The sequence below is a fragment of the Notolepis coatsorum genome, assembly GCF_963971535.1.
Source record: "Notolepis coatsorum genome assembly, chromosome: 2".
In the NCBI taxonomy this organism is placed as follows: Eukaryota; Metazoa; Chordata; class Actinopteri; order Aulopiformes; family Paralepididae; genus Notolepis; species Notolepis coatsorum.
This window is the reverse complement of record NC_140166.1, coordinates 170,755,069-170,769,009: the sequence shown is the minus strand read 5'-3', so window position 1 is coordinate 170,769,009 and position 13,941 is coordinate 170,755,069. Positions and strand designations below refer to the sequence as shown.

The 13,941-nt window shown below is 43.7% G+C and overlaps 1 protein-coding gene across 2 annotated transcripts in view; it reads right to left on the bottom strand.

The window, feature by feature from the left end:
• The window catches only part of farp2 (FERM, RhoGEF and pleckstrin domain protein 2), a 119,217-nt gene extending 105,585 nt beyond the window's left edge, over positions 1–13,632 (bottom strand). For both annotated transcript variants that reach the window (XM_084308859.1, XM_084308860.1), the window contains exons 1-2: positions 13,524–13,632; positions 12,392–12,633 (exon numbers count right to left, since the gene is read on the bottom strand). In XM_084308859.1, the coding sequence (XP_084164985.1) occupies positions 12,392–12,586 (195 nt within the window). In that variant the 5' untranslated portion in view covers positions 12,587–12,633; positions 13,524–13,632. The remainder of the gene's footprint in view (positions 1–12,391; positions 12,634–13,523) is intronic.
• Positions 13,633–13,941: the final 309 nt, after the last annotated feature.

The following is a 13,941-nucleotide window of genomic DNA, read 5'->3' as shown; positions in this document are numbered from 1 at the left end:
TTTACTTTATTTTTTAGCGTTTATCGCTTTTCTGGTCAAGCATGACCGACAGAAACAGGTTGAAATGGGATGTAGAGCAGGGGAAGACATTCTGAGAAATGACGGCGGGTCCGGGAATCGAACTCGTGTCCCCCAGATCCGTGACGAGCACGGTTTTCCCCGACGCAGAAATAGCGCCGAGATATGCGGTGAGCTACGGGAGCTCCCCAATTTCAAGGACTTTTTAAGCACCTTGTTAAAAAATGGGCTGTTTAATTTGTTTTAATCAAGCACTTTAAACACTTCAAGGACCTTGTGCGAACCCTGCTTAAACCTCTGAAAAGTCCAAATAATGTGTGATTTAGCGCAGAATAAATGTGTGTGGGGGGGGGGGGGGGGGGGACTGATTCCCCGGAAAACCGCTATGGAGCTAGAAATTATGTGTTTGGCTGCAGGCGAGCAACCGTCCCGCCATGTTCACTGTACTAATAATAACGACTTCAGAAGTCCAGACTACATGATTATAGCCCTGATGTTCCACTCGACAAAAAGCCCCAGATCAGAGGCACGTCGTCGGCGGCGCTTGGTTGCTACATGTGAATCGGTCAAGACGCGACCCGAGAGGCTCGCCGATGCATCGCAGACGCCCGGCAAGACGTCAAGCTGGCTGGATATCTGGACCCTGTCGGGGATAAGAGATGAGCTACACTACAGCCAATGAGAGAGAGCCAAGACATGACAGAGAGAGACCATTCCGCTGTGGTCGAGTTGCATTGACTTTGAACTAGCAAGGGACCGCGGACAGAATAAATAAACTGTCTAGAAAAGCTGCCAATTCCTAAGCAGCCTTTGTCTGAATCAGAACAAGAAAATGATGAAACTGTTCAGCCCATTGCAATGTTCGATGACCCTGCCGTGTTAGAGTTTCTCTGTTATTCGACGTCATTCATTCATTCATGATTTAAGGGCCGTTTTAAAAAGGGGATGGGTGGAGATCTGGAAGACAATCTACTATACAGCCCGTTGTGGTTGATAAATTGGCTTTGTTCAACTTCAAAGCTGTTATTTATTAGGGGTGGGAATCGCCGGAGACCTCACGATATGATACTATCGCGATACTTGCGTCACGATACGACCGCAATACTAAAATATATCGCGGTACGGTGAGTATTGCGGAAACTTTTTTTTTTTTTTTTTTTTTAATCACATTTAATTTATTAAATTTTTTCAACTGCAAAGTAAAACTTTGTCAACATGTTTTATCTAATAAAATAAAGTTCAGTCGGTTCATCTCACTTCAATAATTTTTATTGCAGAACATGGTATTTTCTCAAGCAGACAGATGTAAACACTGTAATCTGTGGCCATGGTTAGACTAGGTGTTTTTGTTTTTTCGTTTTGTTGCTGAATGAATACGTTTGCTGTCCCAGTTAAATAGAAATGCCATTTTGGCAGGAAAACGCGTTGCCCTACTGACAACGCTGAAAAGGTGTTTTCGTTTTGGATACTCGCCAAAACTCGCTGACAACGTGTCATGTAATCTGCGCGGAGCCGTTGTTGCTCAACGCCCATGCGCAGTAGATACCGACATCTGCGTGCCCTCACCAACGTCCGGTGACGACAGAGCTGTCCCAAATAGCTGCAGCTACCATGTGTTGTCAAGTTATTGTTATAAGGACCCCAGTCCAAGCTACAACAGTCTGCATTTCCTTAACAATTGTTTGTATTGAACCGTATTGTACCCATTCTGCAATATGTTAAATAAAGTTTACATCCATTCATTCTGCTAGCATTAACGATTGCATGAGCAGCTGGCTAACGTGAGCTAACGTTAGCTATCAGACCCTGTTAGCTAGGAGCTCCTCTTTCAATCTTAACAAGCATTAAACAAAATGGCCCAGTCATCTATTCACCTTTGTTTAATACATGAGGCATTGTCTAATGTTATCTAGCTACTGATAGCTCCTGATATCAGTTTGGTGCTGGCTGGCTAACGTAAGCTAACGTTAGCTGCTAGCCACAATGCTATACTGTTGTGCTGGCCTATTCCATTCACGTTAGCATGTAGCTAACAACATCGGAGATCTTTTTGTGAGACTATCCGCTCTTGGTGGTCAATTGTGTTGATGTTAGTTTTGTTTCATCAACAAATGAGAGGCAGAACACAGTGAATGTATCCGTTTTGTTTATTGCACTTTCTTTGCTGAAAAATAAGTGCTACATTGGCTAAATAGCTCACGGAGGCATTTAAAGATGGTGGCTTGTTGATTTTTTTTGCAGGAAGTGTATTGGCACATCCAAGGTAACTACCTCCCTGCGCATGCTCAGTGCTGAATTCGAGACGCAATCCGTTGCGGTCTGACCACGCCTTGTTCTGACAAAACGAAAGTGCTCAGATCGCAAAACAAATGTCTAACTCGGCTGTCACTACGTCGCGCTCTGGAAAGCGAAACTCATCTTGAAAACGAAACGAAAACACGCTGGGTGTAACCGACGCCTGTGCTGCATGTACCTGACAAACTGAACTGTTTGTATTAGTTATATTCCAACGTAACTGAATGCACATGTGTGTGTGGACTACTGTACTATTACAGGTATTGAATGAAATGAACAATGCAACTTCCGTATACAAAAAAAACTACTATGTATCGATTTTTTCCCCCACCCCTATTATTTATCACCTGAATTTGGCAATAAGAGTTTCATAATCTGAATATCCACAACGAGAACAGGTAGAGAAAGAGCAACTAACAGAGAAACAGAGCGACTAACAGAGAAAGAGAGTGACTGACAGAAAGAGAGCGACTGACAGAATGACAGAAAGAGAGCGACTAAAAGAGAAAGAGAGCAACTGACAGAATGACAGAAAGAGAGCAACTGACAGAATGACAGAGAAAGAGAGCGACTAACAGAGAGAGCAACCGACAGAATGACACAGAAAGAGAGTGACCAAAAGAGAAAGAGAGCGACTAACAGAGATAGCAACTGCCAGAATGAAAGAGAGCAACTGACAGAATGAGAGATAGAGCAACTGACAGAATGACAGAGAAAGAGCGACTGACAGAATGACAGAGAAAGAGAGCAACTGACAGAATGAGAGATAGAGCAACTGACAGAATGACAGAGAAAGAGCGACTGACAGAATGACAGAGAAAGAGAGCAACTGACAGAATGAGAGATAGAGCAACTGACAGAATGACAGAGAAAGAGCGACTGACAGAATGACAGAGAAAGAGAGCAACTGACAGAATGACAGAGAGCGAGCAACTGAAAGAATGACAGAGAAAGAGAGCAACTGACAGAATGACAGATGACAGAGAAAGAGAGCAACTGACAGAATGAGAGAGAGAGCAACTGACAGAATGACAGAGAGAGCGACTAACAGAGAAAGAGAGAGACTGACAAAATTACAGAAAGAGAGCAACTGACAGAATGAGAGAGAGCAACTGACAGAAAGACAGAGAAAGAGTGACTGACAGAATGACAGAGAGAGAGCGACTAACAGAGAAAGAGAGCGACTGACAAAATGACAGAGAAAGAGAGCAACTGACAGAATGAGAGAGAGCAACTGACAGAATGACAGAGAAAGAGAGCGACTGACAGAATGAGAGAGAGCAACTGACAGAAAGACAGAGAAAGAGAGTGACTGACAGAATGACAGAGAAAGAGAGCGACTGACAGAATGACAGAGAGCAACTGACAGAATGACAGAGAGTGACTGACCAGGCGGTGGGTGTGGCACGGGAAGTTAAATAAGACCTAGACAAGGAGAGAATAATGACAGCTCATTTTCTCAGAGCAAAAGAGAAACTGCTGAAAACCCAGGCTTGTGCTGGCTTGTGCTTCCTCCAGTGCATAGTAGTATAGACATAATTAGCATAGTTGATAGTAATATAGGCAAGGCCGATTACTTAGTAGCTACTAAAACAGTAAAAAATCAAACAGGAGGATCAACAAGGCAGATTGAAACTGATAGTGACATTAGATGTTTTTTTTTTAATATATAATATTTGGAATTAAAGCCAGTCTGTTTGAAACGCCTGTGAAACTTCCTACAGGGGGCTTCCCTCCTCTCCAGTCCGTCCCCTCCCCCCACGCCCAGGCTCAAACTCAAGCGCTGCTCCCTCTGAACTGCTCTTTTAACACCAGAAGCTGCCCCCTCTGTCCGCCCCCCCTTGGTTGTCAACTTTGCTATTTATGTGCTTGTTTGCTAACGCCGAGCTAAGCCTGCCCGTGCTCCCTCCCACCAGTCCCCCGACTGTACCGCATTCTCGCACAGCTAGGCTCCACAGCCCACCCCTCTCTCGCTCTCTCTGCCTCGCAGAGGATTGGATCTGGGAGCAGCGGTGAAGGCCGGCTGAGGGGCTGGCTGTGTTGCACAAAAGAGGCCTGTGTTTCCCCTGCCCTGCCTCTCTGTCCAGAGACTACAAGGCTGAGCTTTCTCCTGTGCCTGGGGTGTGGGAGGGGCCTGGTGCCTGTGTGGACAAGAGCCATAACAGCAAAAAAATAACTTTTCATGACAAGGACCGTTTTTTACCTGCAGCGAGACGAGGGCCGACACTTCAGCGCACGGCACTGATCTCGTTTCTCTTCGGTAGCTTTCAGGAAAAACAAAGATTGGTGGAGAGATTGTTTTGCCAGGAAACCGTGTAGTCTACCTCATCCGTTTATAAAGTTGTACCCTTATCGCAAAAGGTTAATCAATAACCCTTGATAGGCTGTAAAAGCACGGCCATGCACCGGAGCTAGAAGGGAGCGTGTGCACTGCGTGTGTATGAGAGAGGATACTTTGGATAGATAATTTTTCTGCTTTATCAAAGAAAAAAGGTGCAACCTGTAATCCAGATGTAAACCAACAGGTTACCCTCACCACTGAAACCCAAGACCATGGAATTGGCGAGTGAGCTCTTCATACAAGGGCACGCCGCTGACCAAAAACGTGACATTCCAATGCATTGGGTTTTGTTTACATTTGAAATGTTTGTAAGCGGTCGGCTAAAAAAGGTTCGCAGTGGTCACGTTATTAGGCAGACAATAAAGTGGTATGGTTAAAGAAATCAGGCCTACAGATTGGGCCCTATAGACCTTTCCAGTAGAACTCCGTTGGCAGGGGAACGGCTTGGGCCCACAACGTTTATTTCCTGTCAGCTATTGTATCAGCAAACGTGAGCCCATTCAGAAGATTTACGTTGTCAAAGTAAGAAAAGGTCTGCAAGGTAAACGACAGGAAGGATGGGGTGAAAGAGGAGATCATGTGACCAAACGACAACAGGAAGACACGAGAGAGAGAGAGAGCCTGTGTTTTTTCTTTACAATTTTCATAAAAGTACCAAAGGCGTCAGAAGAACACAGCCAAAAGATCCACTAACACATAACACCATGTGCCACTTCCCATGCACACTGAATACATTTAACCCATCTTCTGGGTCTAAATGCTGCAAGCAGTAGTGGTCGACCGATATAGGTTTTTCATTGGCCGATGCAAACATTTAGAGAGCAGGGTGGCCAATGGCCGATTTAATGCCCATATGATTATTATTATTGTGGTTTTTATTGCATCCGACAAAATACAACAAGTTAATAACAACAAATGAGACACAGACTCGCTGAAATTAAGTTTGCTACCGTTACCTATCTTAGCTAGCTAGTTTAGCACTCGCCAATGTTACAATTGCCAACTGGGAATTTGCGTTCTCTCACTAAAAGACCCGGAATCAATCTAATTAATATACATAGAGTAAACATTATATATAATATTAACCCTTTCACTGCCACACAACAGCAGGTTAACCCTTTCACTGCCACACTACAGAAGGTTAACCCTTTACTATCACACTACCGACGGTAACCGCCGGTAGTGTGATAGTAAAGGGTTAACCTTCTGTAGTGTGGCAGTGAAAGGGTTAAGAGTGGCCAGTTAAATATGTCGAGCTTTGAAAGCTGGGAATTAAACCACAACAGTTTCCTCTCAGGTACATCCAGGATCGGCAGCAACCCTCCCTCCCTCCCTGCCGTTACCACAGAAGCCACTGACCAGGCCGCCTGCAGACGGTGGATTTGACTCAAGGGGACCAAATATCAACCCCCGGTTAACCCAGTCCATCGCTAAGGAGGCAGAATTTTGCATTCTTACCGCACAGATTCACTTTGTAAAGCTATTTTTGAAAACTACAAAGGTGAATAATACTGTTTTTTTGCTATTTTCTTTTAGAATACTGTTTGAGTCTTAACACTTTGATCGCCAAAAACGCCTTACCACGTCATTCCCCGCCATGCTCATTCTGCCAAAGACGCCGTACCACGTCTTTGATATCAATATTTCAAAAATCTGTGATCGCAATCATATTTCTCCCCCGGAGACTTGAGATCTACTGTTGATCCCCTCTCAACTCTCCAACGGTTCAAGAGAGCCATCTGGTGGCCAATCGGCGGATCGCCCAAACCGGAAACAGGAAACGGAAGCTGGTGCTCATTCCGATTCGGTCCGATCACTCGCTAATAGTCCCAGGACTCGAGCTAGACACAATGGATAGCAATACGTTACCAATAACTCGATAAACAACATGATTTGGACGTATATACTATTATACAACCTGGAGATGGATCGCATATTTCTATATCCCATAATAGGAATATTTCTGCTCCACGCTCATCGCCCAACGCTACGAGGAAGCTACGGTAAGTTTCAGCGTTATTTTTTAACGTTTTCGATACAAACTGCTCTAATGATCATATCACCCACACTAGATGAATCATCTAACGTTGGCCACGGAATTATAAACGACCCCCCCCCCCATCCGGTCAACATCAGATGATAAGTAGTAACTTCTAGAAGCACGTCCATTTGAAATTTTTTATCTCGCGCAGATTGCTATCAAACTGTATTTGATCATCAATATAATGCATTTAGGGCTATAAATCACGTTCTGGAGAATGCTGCAGAAAACGATAAAAACATATTTATACTTTAGACCGTATTTTAGTATGAATATGTGAATGAAAAAGTATAACGTTGCTACACCCTGAACAATAGATACTTGACGTTGAATGGGCCATAGTAATGTCAATTTAGCAATACAATTTAAAAAGTTATAGCCCTAAGGCGGTTAGGTGGCCGAGCGGAGATTGCGTTCGTCACCAGCCCCGGAGCTGTGCCCCGGAGCCTGTTCGAATCCAGCTCACAGCTCCGGGGTTGTCACCAGCTTGGCTGGCCGTCTGCACTAATACAATTGGCTGTATTAGAGGGTGGGAGAAGCTGGCGGGGTGGGTCCGGGTCGTTGTAAACAGCGACTCCTACAGTTCGGTCGGGGCGCCTGCTAAGCGCGGATAGGACTCGAGGGGGATAGTGTGGTCCTCCCACACGCTACGCCCTCTCGATGAGAATCCGCGCTGCCAGGTGAAAAGAAGCGGTGATTGGCTGGACGTGTGTCGGAGGAAGCACGTGGTAGCCTCCACTCTCCCAGATGATCTGACTGTGGGGGGTAAGTGCGCAGCGACCAGGAAGGGACTGGGAATTGGCATACGACTAACATTGGGATGGGAGAAAATCGGAGGAAAATGGAGGGGGGAAAAGACAAAAAAAAAAAAAAAAAAAAAAAAGTTATAGCCCTGCAAAGAAGGGGAACTTCTCCATAGACAAATAGAGCTGGCGTGGGATGGTTTATTGTGAATATAAGCCTGGCGACCAAAGTGTTAATTTTGTTAAGAATATAGGACAGGCATACATTATGCTTCAGTCTGTACCTTTTCAGTCACTGTAAAATCAAATAATGTTAAATGATTGTGTATATTGTATTGTGTGAGATGATGACTACTACTACTACTACTTTCTAGGGCTGACCTTTGAAGCTTTTTTTGGCAATCGAAGCTTCGGGCCGAGCTTCTATTTTAATTCGAAGCTTCGGGAAAAAAAATAATAATATTATTACCTTATGTTGTGGGACTTGTACAGCACTTTGGTAAACTTTGTTGTTTTTAAATGTGCTCTATAAATAAAGTGGATTGGATTAATTAATTATGTAGCCCCTTTCGTGACTGTGACGCAGCCAACAAGGTTTCACTCGGCTGTGTGATTTAATTCAAGGTGGATCGCTGTTGTCGTTTGAACAACTTCAGATTTCATGGGAACTACCAATCCCCCAAATCAAGAATGTTTAAGATGAATGAAGTAAGATTTTGATTATTTGAAATATGGCCTGTGTAGACTAAACTATGCACAGAATTATGTCAGTCTACAAGGTCCGGATTCTACATGGTCCGGCAATGTAGACCTTGTAGACTCCACTACAGACCAATTATCAGTGAATGTTCATGCATTTTTAAGAAGGGCTACTTCCACAAAAAAACAAATAACTCACCAAAACATCTCAGTAGCACCTTATCTAAATGTTCTATTTCATATATGGAGATTCATATTTATTTATGTATTGCATGCATTTGTACATTTTATTTCCTATTTTGTTTATTCATCCCAGTATCTTTCTTTCTTATGTGTGGAATTCTACAAAGCATGTAGGTGTATATGTGTTTGAGGATGATATCCTTCAAACAGGCAATAGTGATGATATAATTTGGGCAGTGCTGAGCTGGGTTACTTTCCTCCAGTGTATTTGTCCCCCGGCCCCAACCAATGGCCCCCCACACACACACAAAAATCGAAGAAAAAGAAAAGTTGGATTTTTTTTTTCTTTTACCTTTTTTTTATGTTCGAAGCTTGTGCCATCGAATGAAGCTTCGAAGTATTTAAGACAGCCCTACTACTTTCAGCGTCTAATACCCAGAGGATGGGATCAATTTATTATTGCATGAGCGAGGACAGAGACTCGACAGCCACGCCCACTTTTAGAGGACATTCCTCCCCGCCCCTATGCATGTGACAAAGGTTGAGAGTATAAAAAGGTATTTGAGGCAGCCTGCAGAGGCACCAGGACAGCCTGGGGGGAGGCACCAGGACAGCCTGCAGAGGCACCAGGACAGCCTGGGGGGGGCAGGTTCTTGACGGCCACAACCATGTGAAACATTCAAACACTGCAATTTTGTATCTATTTTTGCACACTGCCTGCATGGAGGAAAACTAAGCTAAAATTACAAGCAAAAGAGAAAGTCTAGCATTACATTTGTTTTCCTTACTAGTGGATTGCGCACCATATTAAAATGAGTGCGCAGAATAGATACAAGATTAGGTTCCTTTTCTTCTTTTTTTTTTACAGAAATTAACAAACAGCTAAAACAGATCAAAATGTCCTCGGATGAGACCAAGTAATGAATAATGTATAGTATAACTGGAACTAGAAAACCTTAAAAACAGGAGGCCTTTCTTTTCAGCGTAGATACGGGCTAGCCTAAGCATAATATGCTTTCAACTGTCCACTCAACGTGTCAATGAGGAGATAAAAGCAGCCCCCCCCCCCCCCCCCCCCCACACAACTCGTCAGAGTGAATTAACACCAACATTAAACAGGAGGAGAGAGAGAGACAGTAGTGAACAGAGCCTCTCAGAAGACCATCTTGCTCTTGGCTGAGCTGCAGTCTGCTTGAACACAGGCTCGCCGTCATTATCCACCTCGTTTATTTTCGTCTTACCAACTCCTATCAGCAACACCATCTCCCGTACTCTGGCCAAAATCAATACGCTTTCAACAAGTGATGTTTATTATTTCCCCCCCAAACTAGATGAAACCTTGCCACCCCCAAAATGTTTCCACGGTTGAACAATGCAGGGATTAGCTCTCCACGCACATTAAACGTGTGTGTGTCTGTGGAATTCTATTGGTTTGAGACAACATATGGTGCATAAGATTATGAAATAGTCTGTCTCAGCAGTGCCCCCCCCCCCAAACTACAGCCACCAGAACGAGTTATTGTTGTGGCTGTGGACAGATTTAGGTCAAAGTAGCCTAATTCTTGATAACGATACTAAACTATTCTAAAACAAGTATTGGAACCCACAATTCCAACTATTACAGTGGAAAAACCAACAGCTATGGCTAACCCTGCAGTATATCAATGGATACATTTTGTCAATGACTTGTCTAGTGTTTATTCATTGTGGGAACTACACATGGCTGTACCCCCCCCCCCCCCCTTCAGAAAAGACAGGAAACCCTAGTCTGATGTAGTGGCTTCCTGATTACTTCCTATTTGCCTTGTGAATGACTGCAGCAGTTCAGTGACAGCACTGCCTGTTCCAATGCAGCTGTGGCTCTTAGAAAGATAGAGGCCAATTTGGTTTAATCCATAATTCTGGTAAAAAAGAATTACAGTTAAGCCATCTCAGTTTAACATTAAAAGACACAATATTGTTCTATTTAAGACTCCTCTTGCTGTGGTAATGTTTAACTGCATTTATTTACCCTTAACCCTTTCACTGCCACACTACCAAATGGTTAACCCTTTCACTGCCACACAACAGCAGGTTAACCGTTTCACTGCCACACTACAGAAGGTTAACCCTTTACTATCACACTACCGATGGTGATAGAAAAGGTTAACCTTCTGTAGTGTGGCAGTGAAAGGGTTAACATGTTTCCATATGGTCAGCGGAGTTGAAAATAAGGAGCATGCGAGACACTTCGTGGACACTGGGCTTGCTGTGGTTTACGGTCACGATGGTAGGGCAGTGGCTGACCGAGACTAGAAGGCTCAGGCTACTATAGCCTAGGGCCTACTGCAGAAATCACAAACCATGCCTTCAGGCTAGAATTTTATTGTCATGATGTTGGTACTTCCAATAGATAATCTATGTCAAGACTGTCCGAGAAGATTAGCCTACCAGTCATTCCTCGCACTAATTTAAAGCGTCTCACTTCAAATTGTGAGACCTAAAGCAATTACCCAATTCCTGCTAACACAGTTTAGGACGATGCATTAAGGAATATATCACACTCAAGTCGACTTTGTCCCCAGTGAACTTGCTGGCAAGGCAACATTAAAAACTAAGAAATAAGGGGGGGGGGGGGGGAGAAAAAAAATACATAACTGTATAAAAAACGAACTAACGAAAAACCTTTGTCAGAATGCACTAAAAGGTTTAAGGGTCAGTCTTGGACGCAGGGCTTACAATTAACTGTTCCGGGAAACTAATTATATTCATCCAAAACTGAAGAACAACTGCCTCAAATCCAAAGATTGTGATTGAATTCAGCCTTTTTTCATCTACCGTCCTAGGACCATCCCTAAATCCGCTTTGTACCATCTCAAAACACAATTCATCTACCGTCCTAGGACCATCCCTAAATCCATTTTGTACCATCTCAAAACACAATTCCATCTACCGTCCTAGGACCATCCCTAAATCCATTTTGTACCATCTCAAAACACAATTCCATCTCATCTACCGTCCTAGGACCATCCCTAAATCCATTTTGTACCATCTCAAAACACAATTCATTTATTGTCCTAGGACCATCCCTAAATGTTATCGTCCCTGGGATGCTGGGATTCTCTGCCTGTGTGTCAGTAGTTATATATCACCCGATTTTCCGGTTGGTCTGACCTTTCACACAGGAGGGGAACTCCCAGAGTGGACCCTGGCCGGAACAGGGTCCCCTGAACATAGAAACGCAGCCATAACACAAAAAGGGGCCCTGGTGAGTCCCACTAGGTGCCGGAGTAAGAAGCCTTAAGGAGGAAGGGATTTCAGCACCAAAGCCATGTGGCAGCTGTCACCAGCCCAAGCCACACGCCACGCAGGGCTGCTGAGGGACTTGGCAGAGATGTGCACTTCTGCCCGAGTAGGGCTGGGTACTGAAAATCAACAGCATCAAGGTATCGATTGAATCAAATCAATGCTACCCCGATATTAGGAAACTGTTGAGACAAGCAATACCGTTTTTCAATACTTGAAAACTACTTAACTGTCAGAAAATTCTGTTGTCGCAGCCAATTGGTGTATCTAACAGAACAAACAAATCAAAACAAAGCTCTTTGGGTACATGTTGCCTCTTAGCTCCTGCCTAAGAGCCAGGTGGCCCAACAAGCCTTCTAGTACTTGCAGTTGCAACATGCACAAAGAACTGAAAAAAGAAGGGCATTCTTATGGTACCGGCATTGAATGTAATTGGTATTATAGAACATCTTCTAACAACACCCAGCCCTATGGCTGAGACGCAGCAGGTATAGTGTATCTCTCTCTTCGCAACAAAAGACAGACATGTGAACCAGACTGAGGTTCTCTCCATTGTAGTCACAGTATTCCCCACTTGGTTTTCAGGTTATTTGCATGGTGGCAAACTGCGATGGACAATATACACAGCTGATGGCAGTGGAAAGGAGAGGACTGGTCCACATGTGAGACATTGTTGTGTTATTGTATCAGCAGTGGGTAATCTACTTGTGGTGTGGGCCACCACAAATAAGCCTATATGCATGGGGGGAAACACTGAAACGTGTGTATCATTGAAAAGCAACTCACCTCCATGTCGTAGAACTCCTGGGAGTCGTCCAGCCCCAGCACGCGGATCTGTAGTCCTCCTCCACTGTAGATCTTCCCTCCGCCGGCCACGACAGCACTGAGGCTCTGACCCGGTTCCAAGGTGCTGATACCAGCATTGAACTGGGCTCCGAGCCGCGTGCCAGGGGTTTGTATGACCCGGTAGGAACCCTCCATCTCCCCCCATTGCTGCGTCTCTACAAAGGAGTGTGCAGCCCTCACTCCTACGAACACAGGAAAGATAATAGAACCAAGATAATAGAACCAAGAGAAGTACTTTAATGATGCAAAGACATTATCAAACTGCAATGTGTAAAATTACTGATTATACAAGGAAATATATCATTTTATTTAGAGTGGTCAAAGCTTCAGGCAGAATGGTTCAGTGTTCTGCAACTGATCAATTGGAACTATTTTTACACACAATTGCATAATTTAACCAAGAGTCTGAGTGACCGAGGTTGTCCATGTAAGCCTCTTTCAAAATTGTATAGCTTTCTAAATGTTTGCTTTCAAAAAAGGTGATCGACTTTTTTCTGGCAGCCGACAGCCAAACCATGTAACCTCCACTGTATGCAAGCAGGGAGTTTACAAGTCAAGATGAGGCCATTCAATTAAATTAAATGCATCATTAAATGGTTGCATCATGACTTGTAAACTCCTGCTTGGATACAGTGGATGTTACATGGACTTTTCAGTAAAAAAAAAAAAGTCTGCTAATCTGGGCCAGCCTGGGGGGACATAAATACATGTATAAAAAGGGACGTGAGCGTGCTAGCTACTACATGCATCAAGTTCTAACTGGCATGTAGGCTAAGTTGACTCGTTCAACTCGTCCAGGTAAGATTGTGTTGCTGTGATTATAACCGAAGATACCCCGAAAAAGCTCGAAAATAAAGCCACGAAAAGCATACTAATGTTTATTACTAGGTCACTTTCGTGCTTTGCTTTCAAAGAGAGAGAGAGAGAGAGAGAGAGGGGGGGGAGAAACTACCGACGAAACGAGTAGGGCTAAATGCATGTTGGAATATATAGTTAATTCCTTGAAAAGACACGACCCATTAGACTAATGCAGTGAAATAACACACACACGCACATATATAATGAATCTTACCTTTTTTGTTTGTCTCCGAACTTCCAACGAAATGCTAAAACTTGGTACTATCGACCAGGACTCTGCTGCCTGCAGCCCATGGTGGACTCGTCGGGAGGAGAGCGCACAGAGACTACTTTGTCACATTGGGCAAACACTCGCCTCACCATTGGTTCAACTCGCATCGGATTGTGGGCCACATATTGGAGAAGGCAGATTTGATTACCATGTTTATCATTTTAATGTCTTATAATTTCCATCCTTTATTGTATTATTTATTGTTTTAATCCTTTTGTTTAGTTGTTTGTGTAAAGCACTATGAGCTGCAATCTGTATGAATGGTGCTATATAAATAAAGTTGTTGTTATTATTATTATTATTATCTTTCTTTATCTATTATCTTTCGCTTTGATAGATGGGAAACAAATCGGTAATCTTG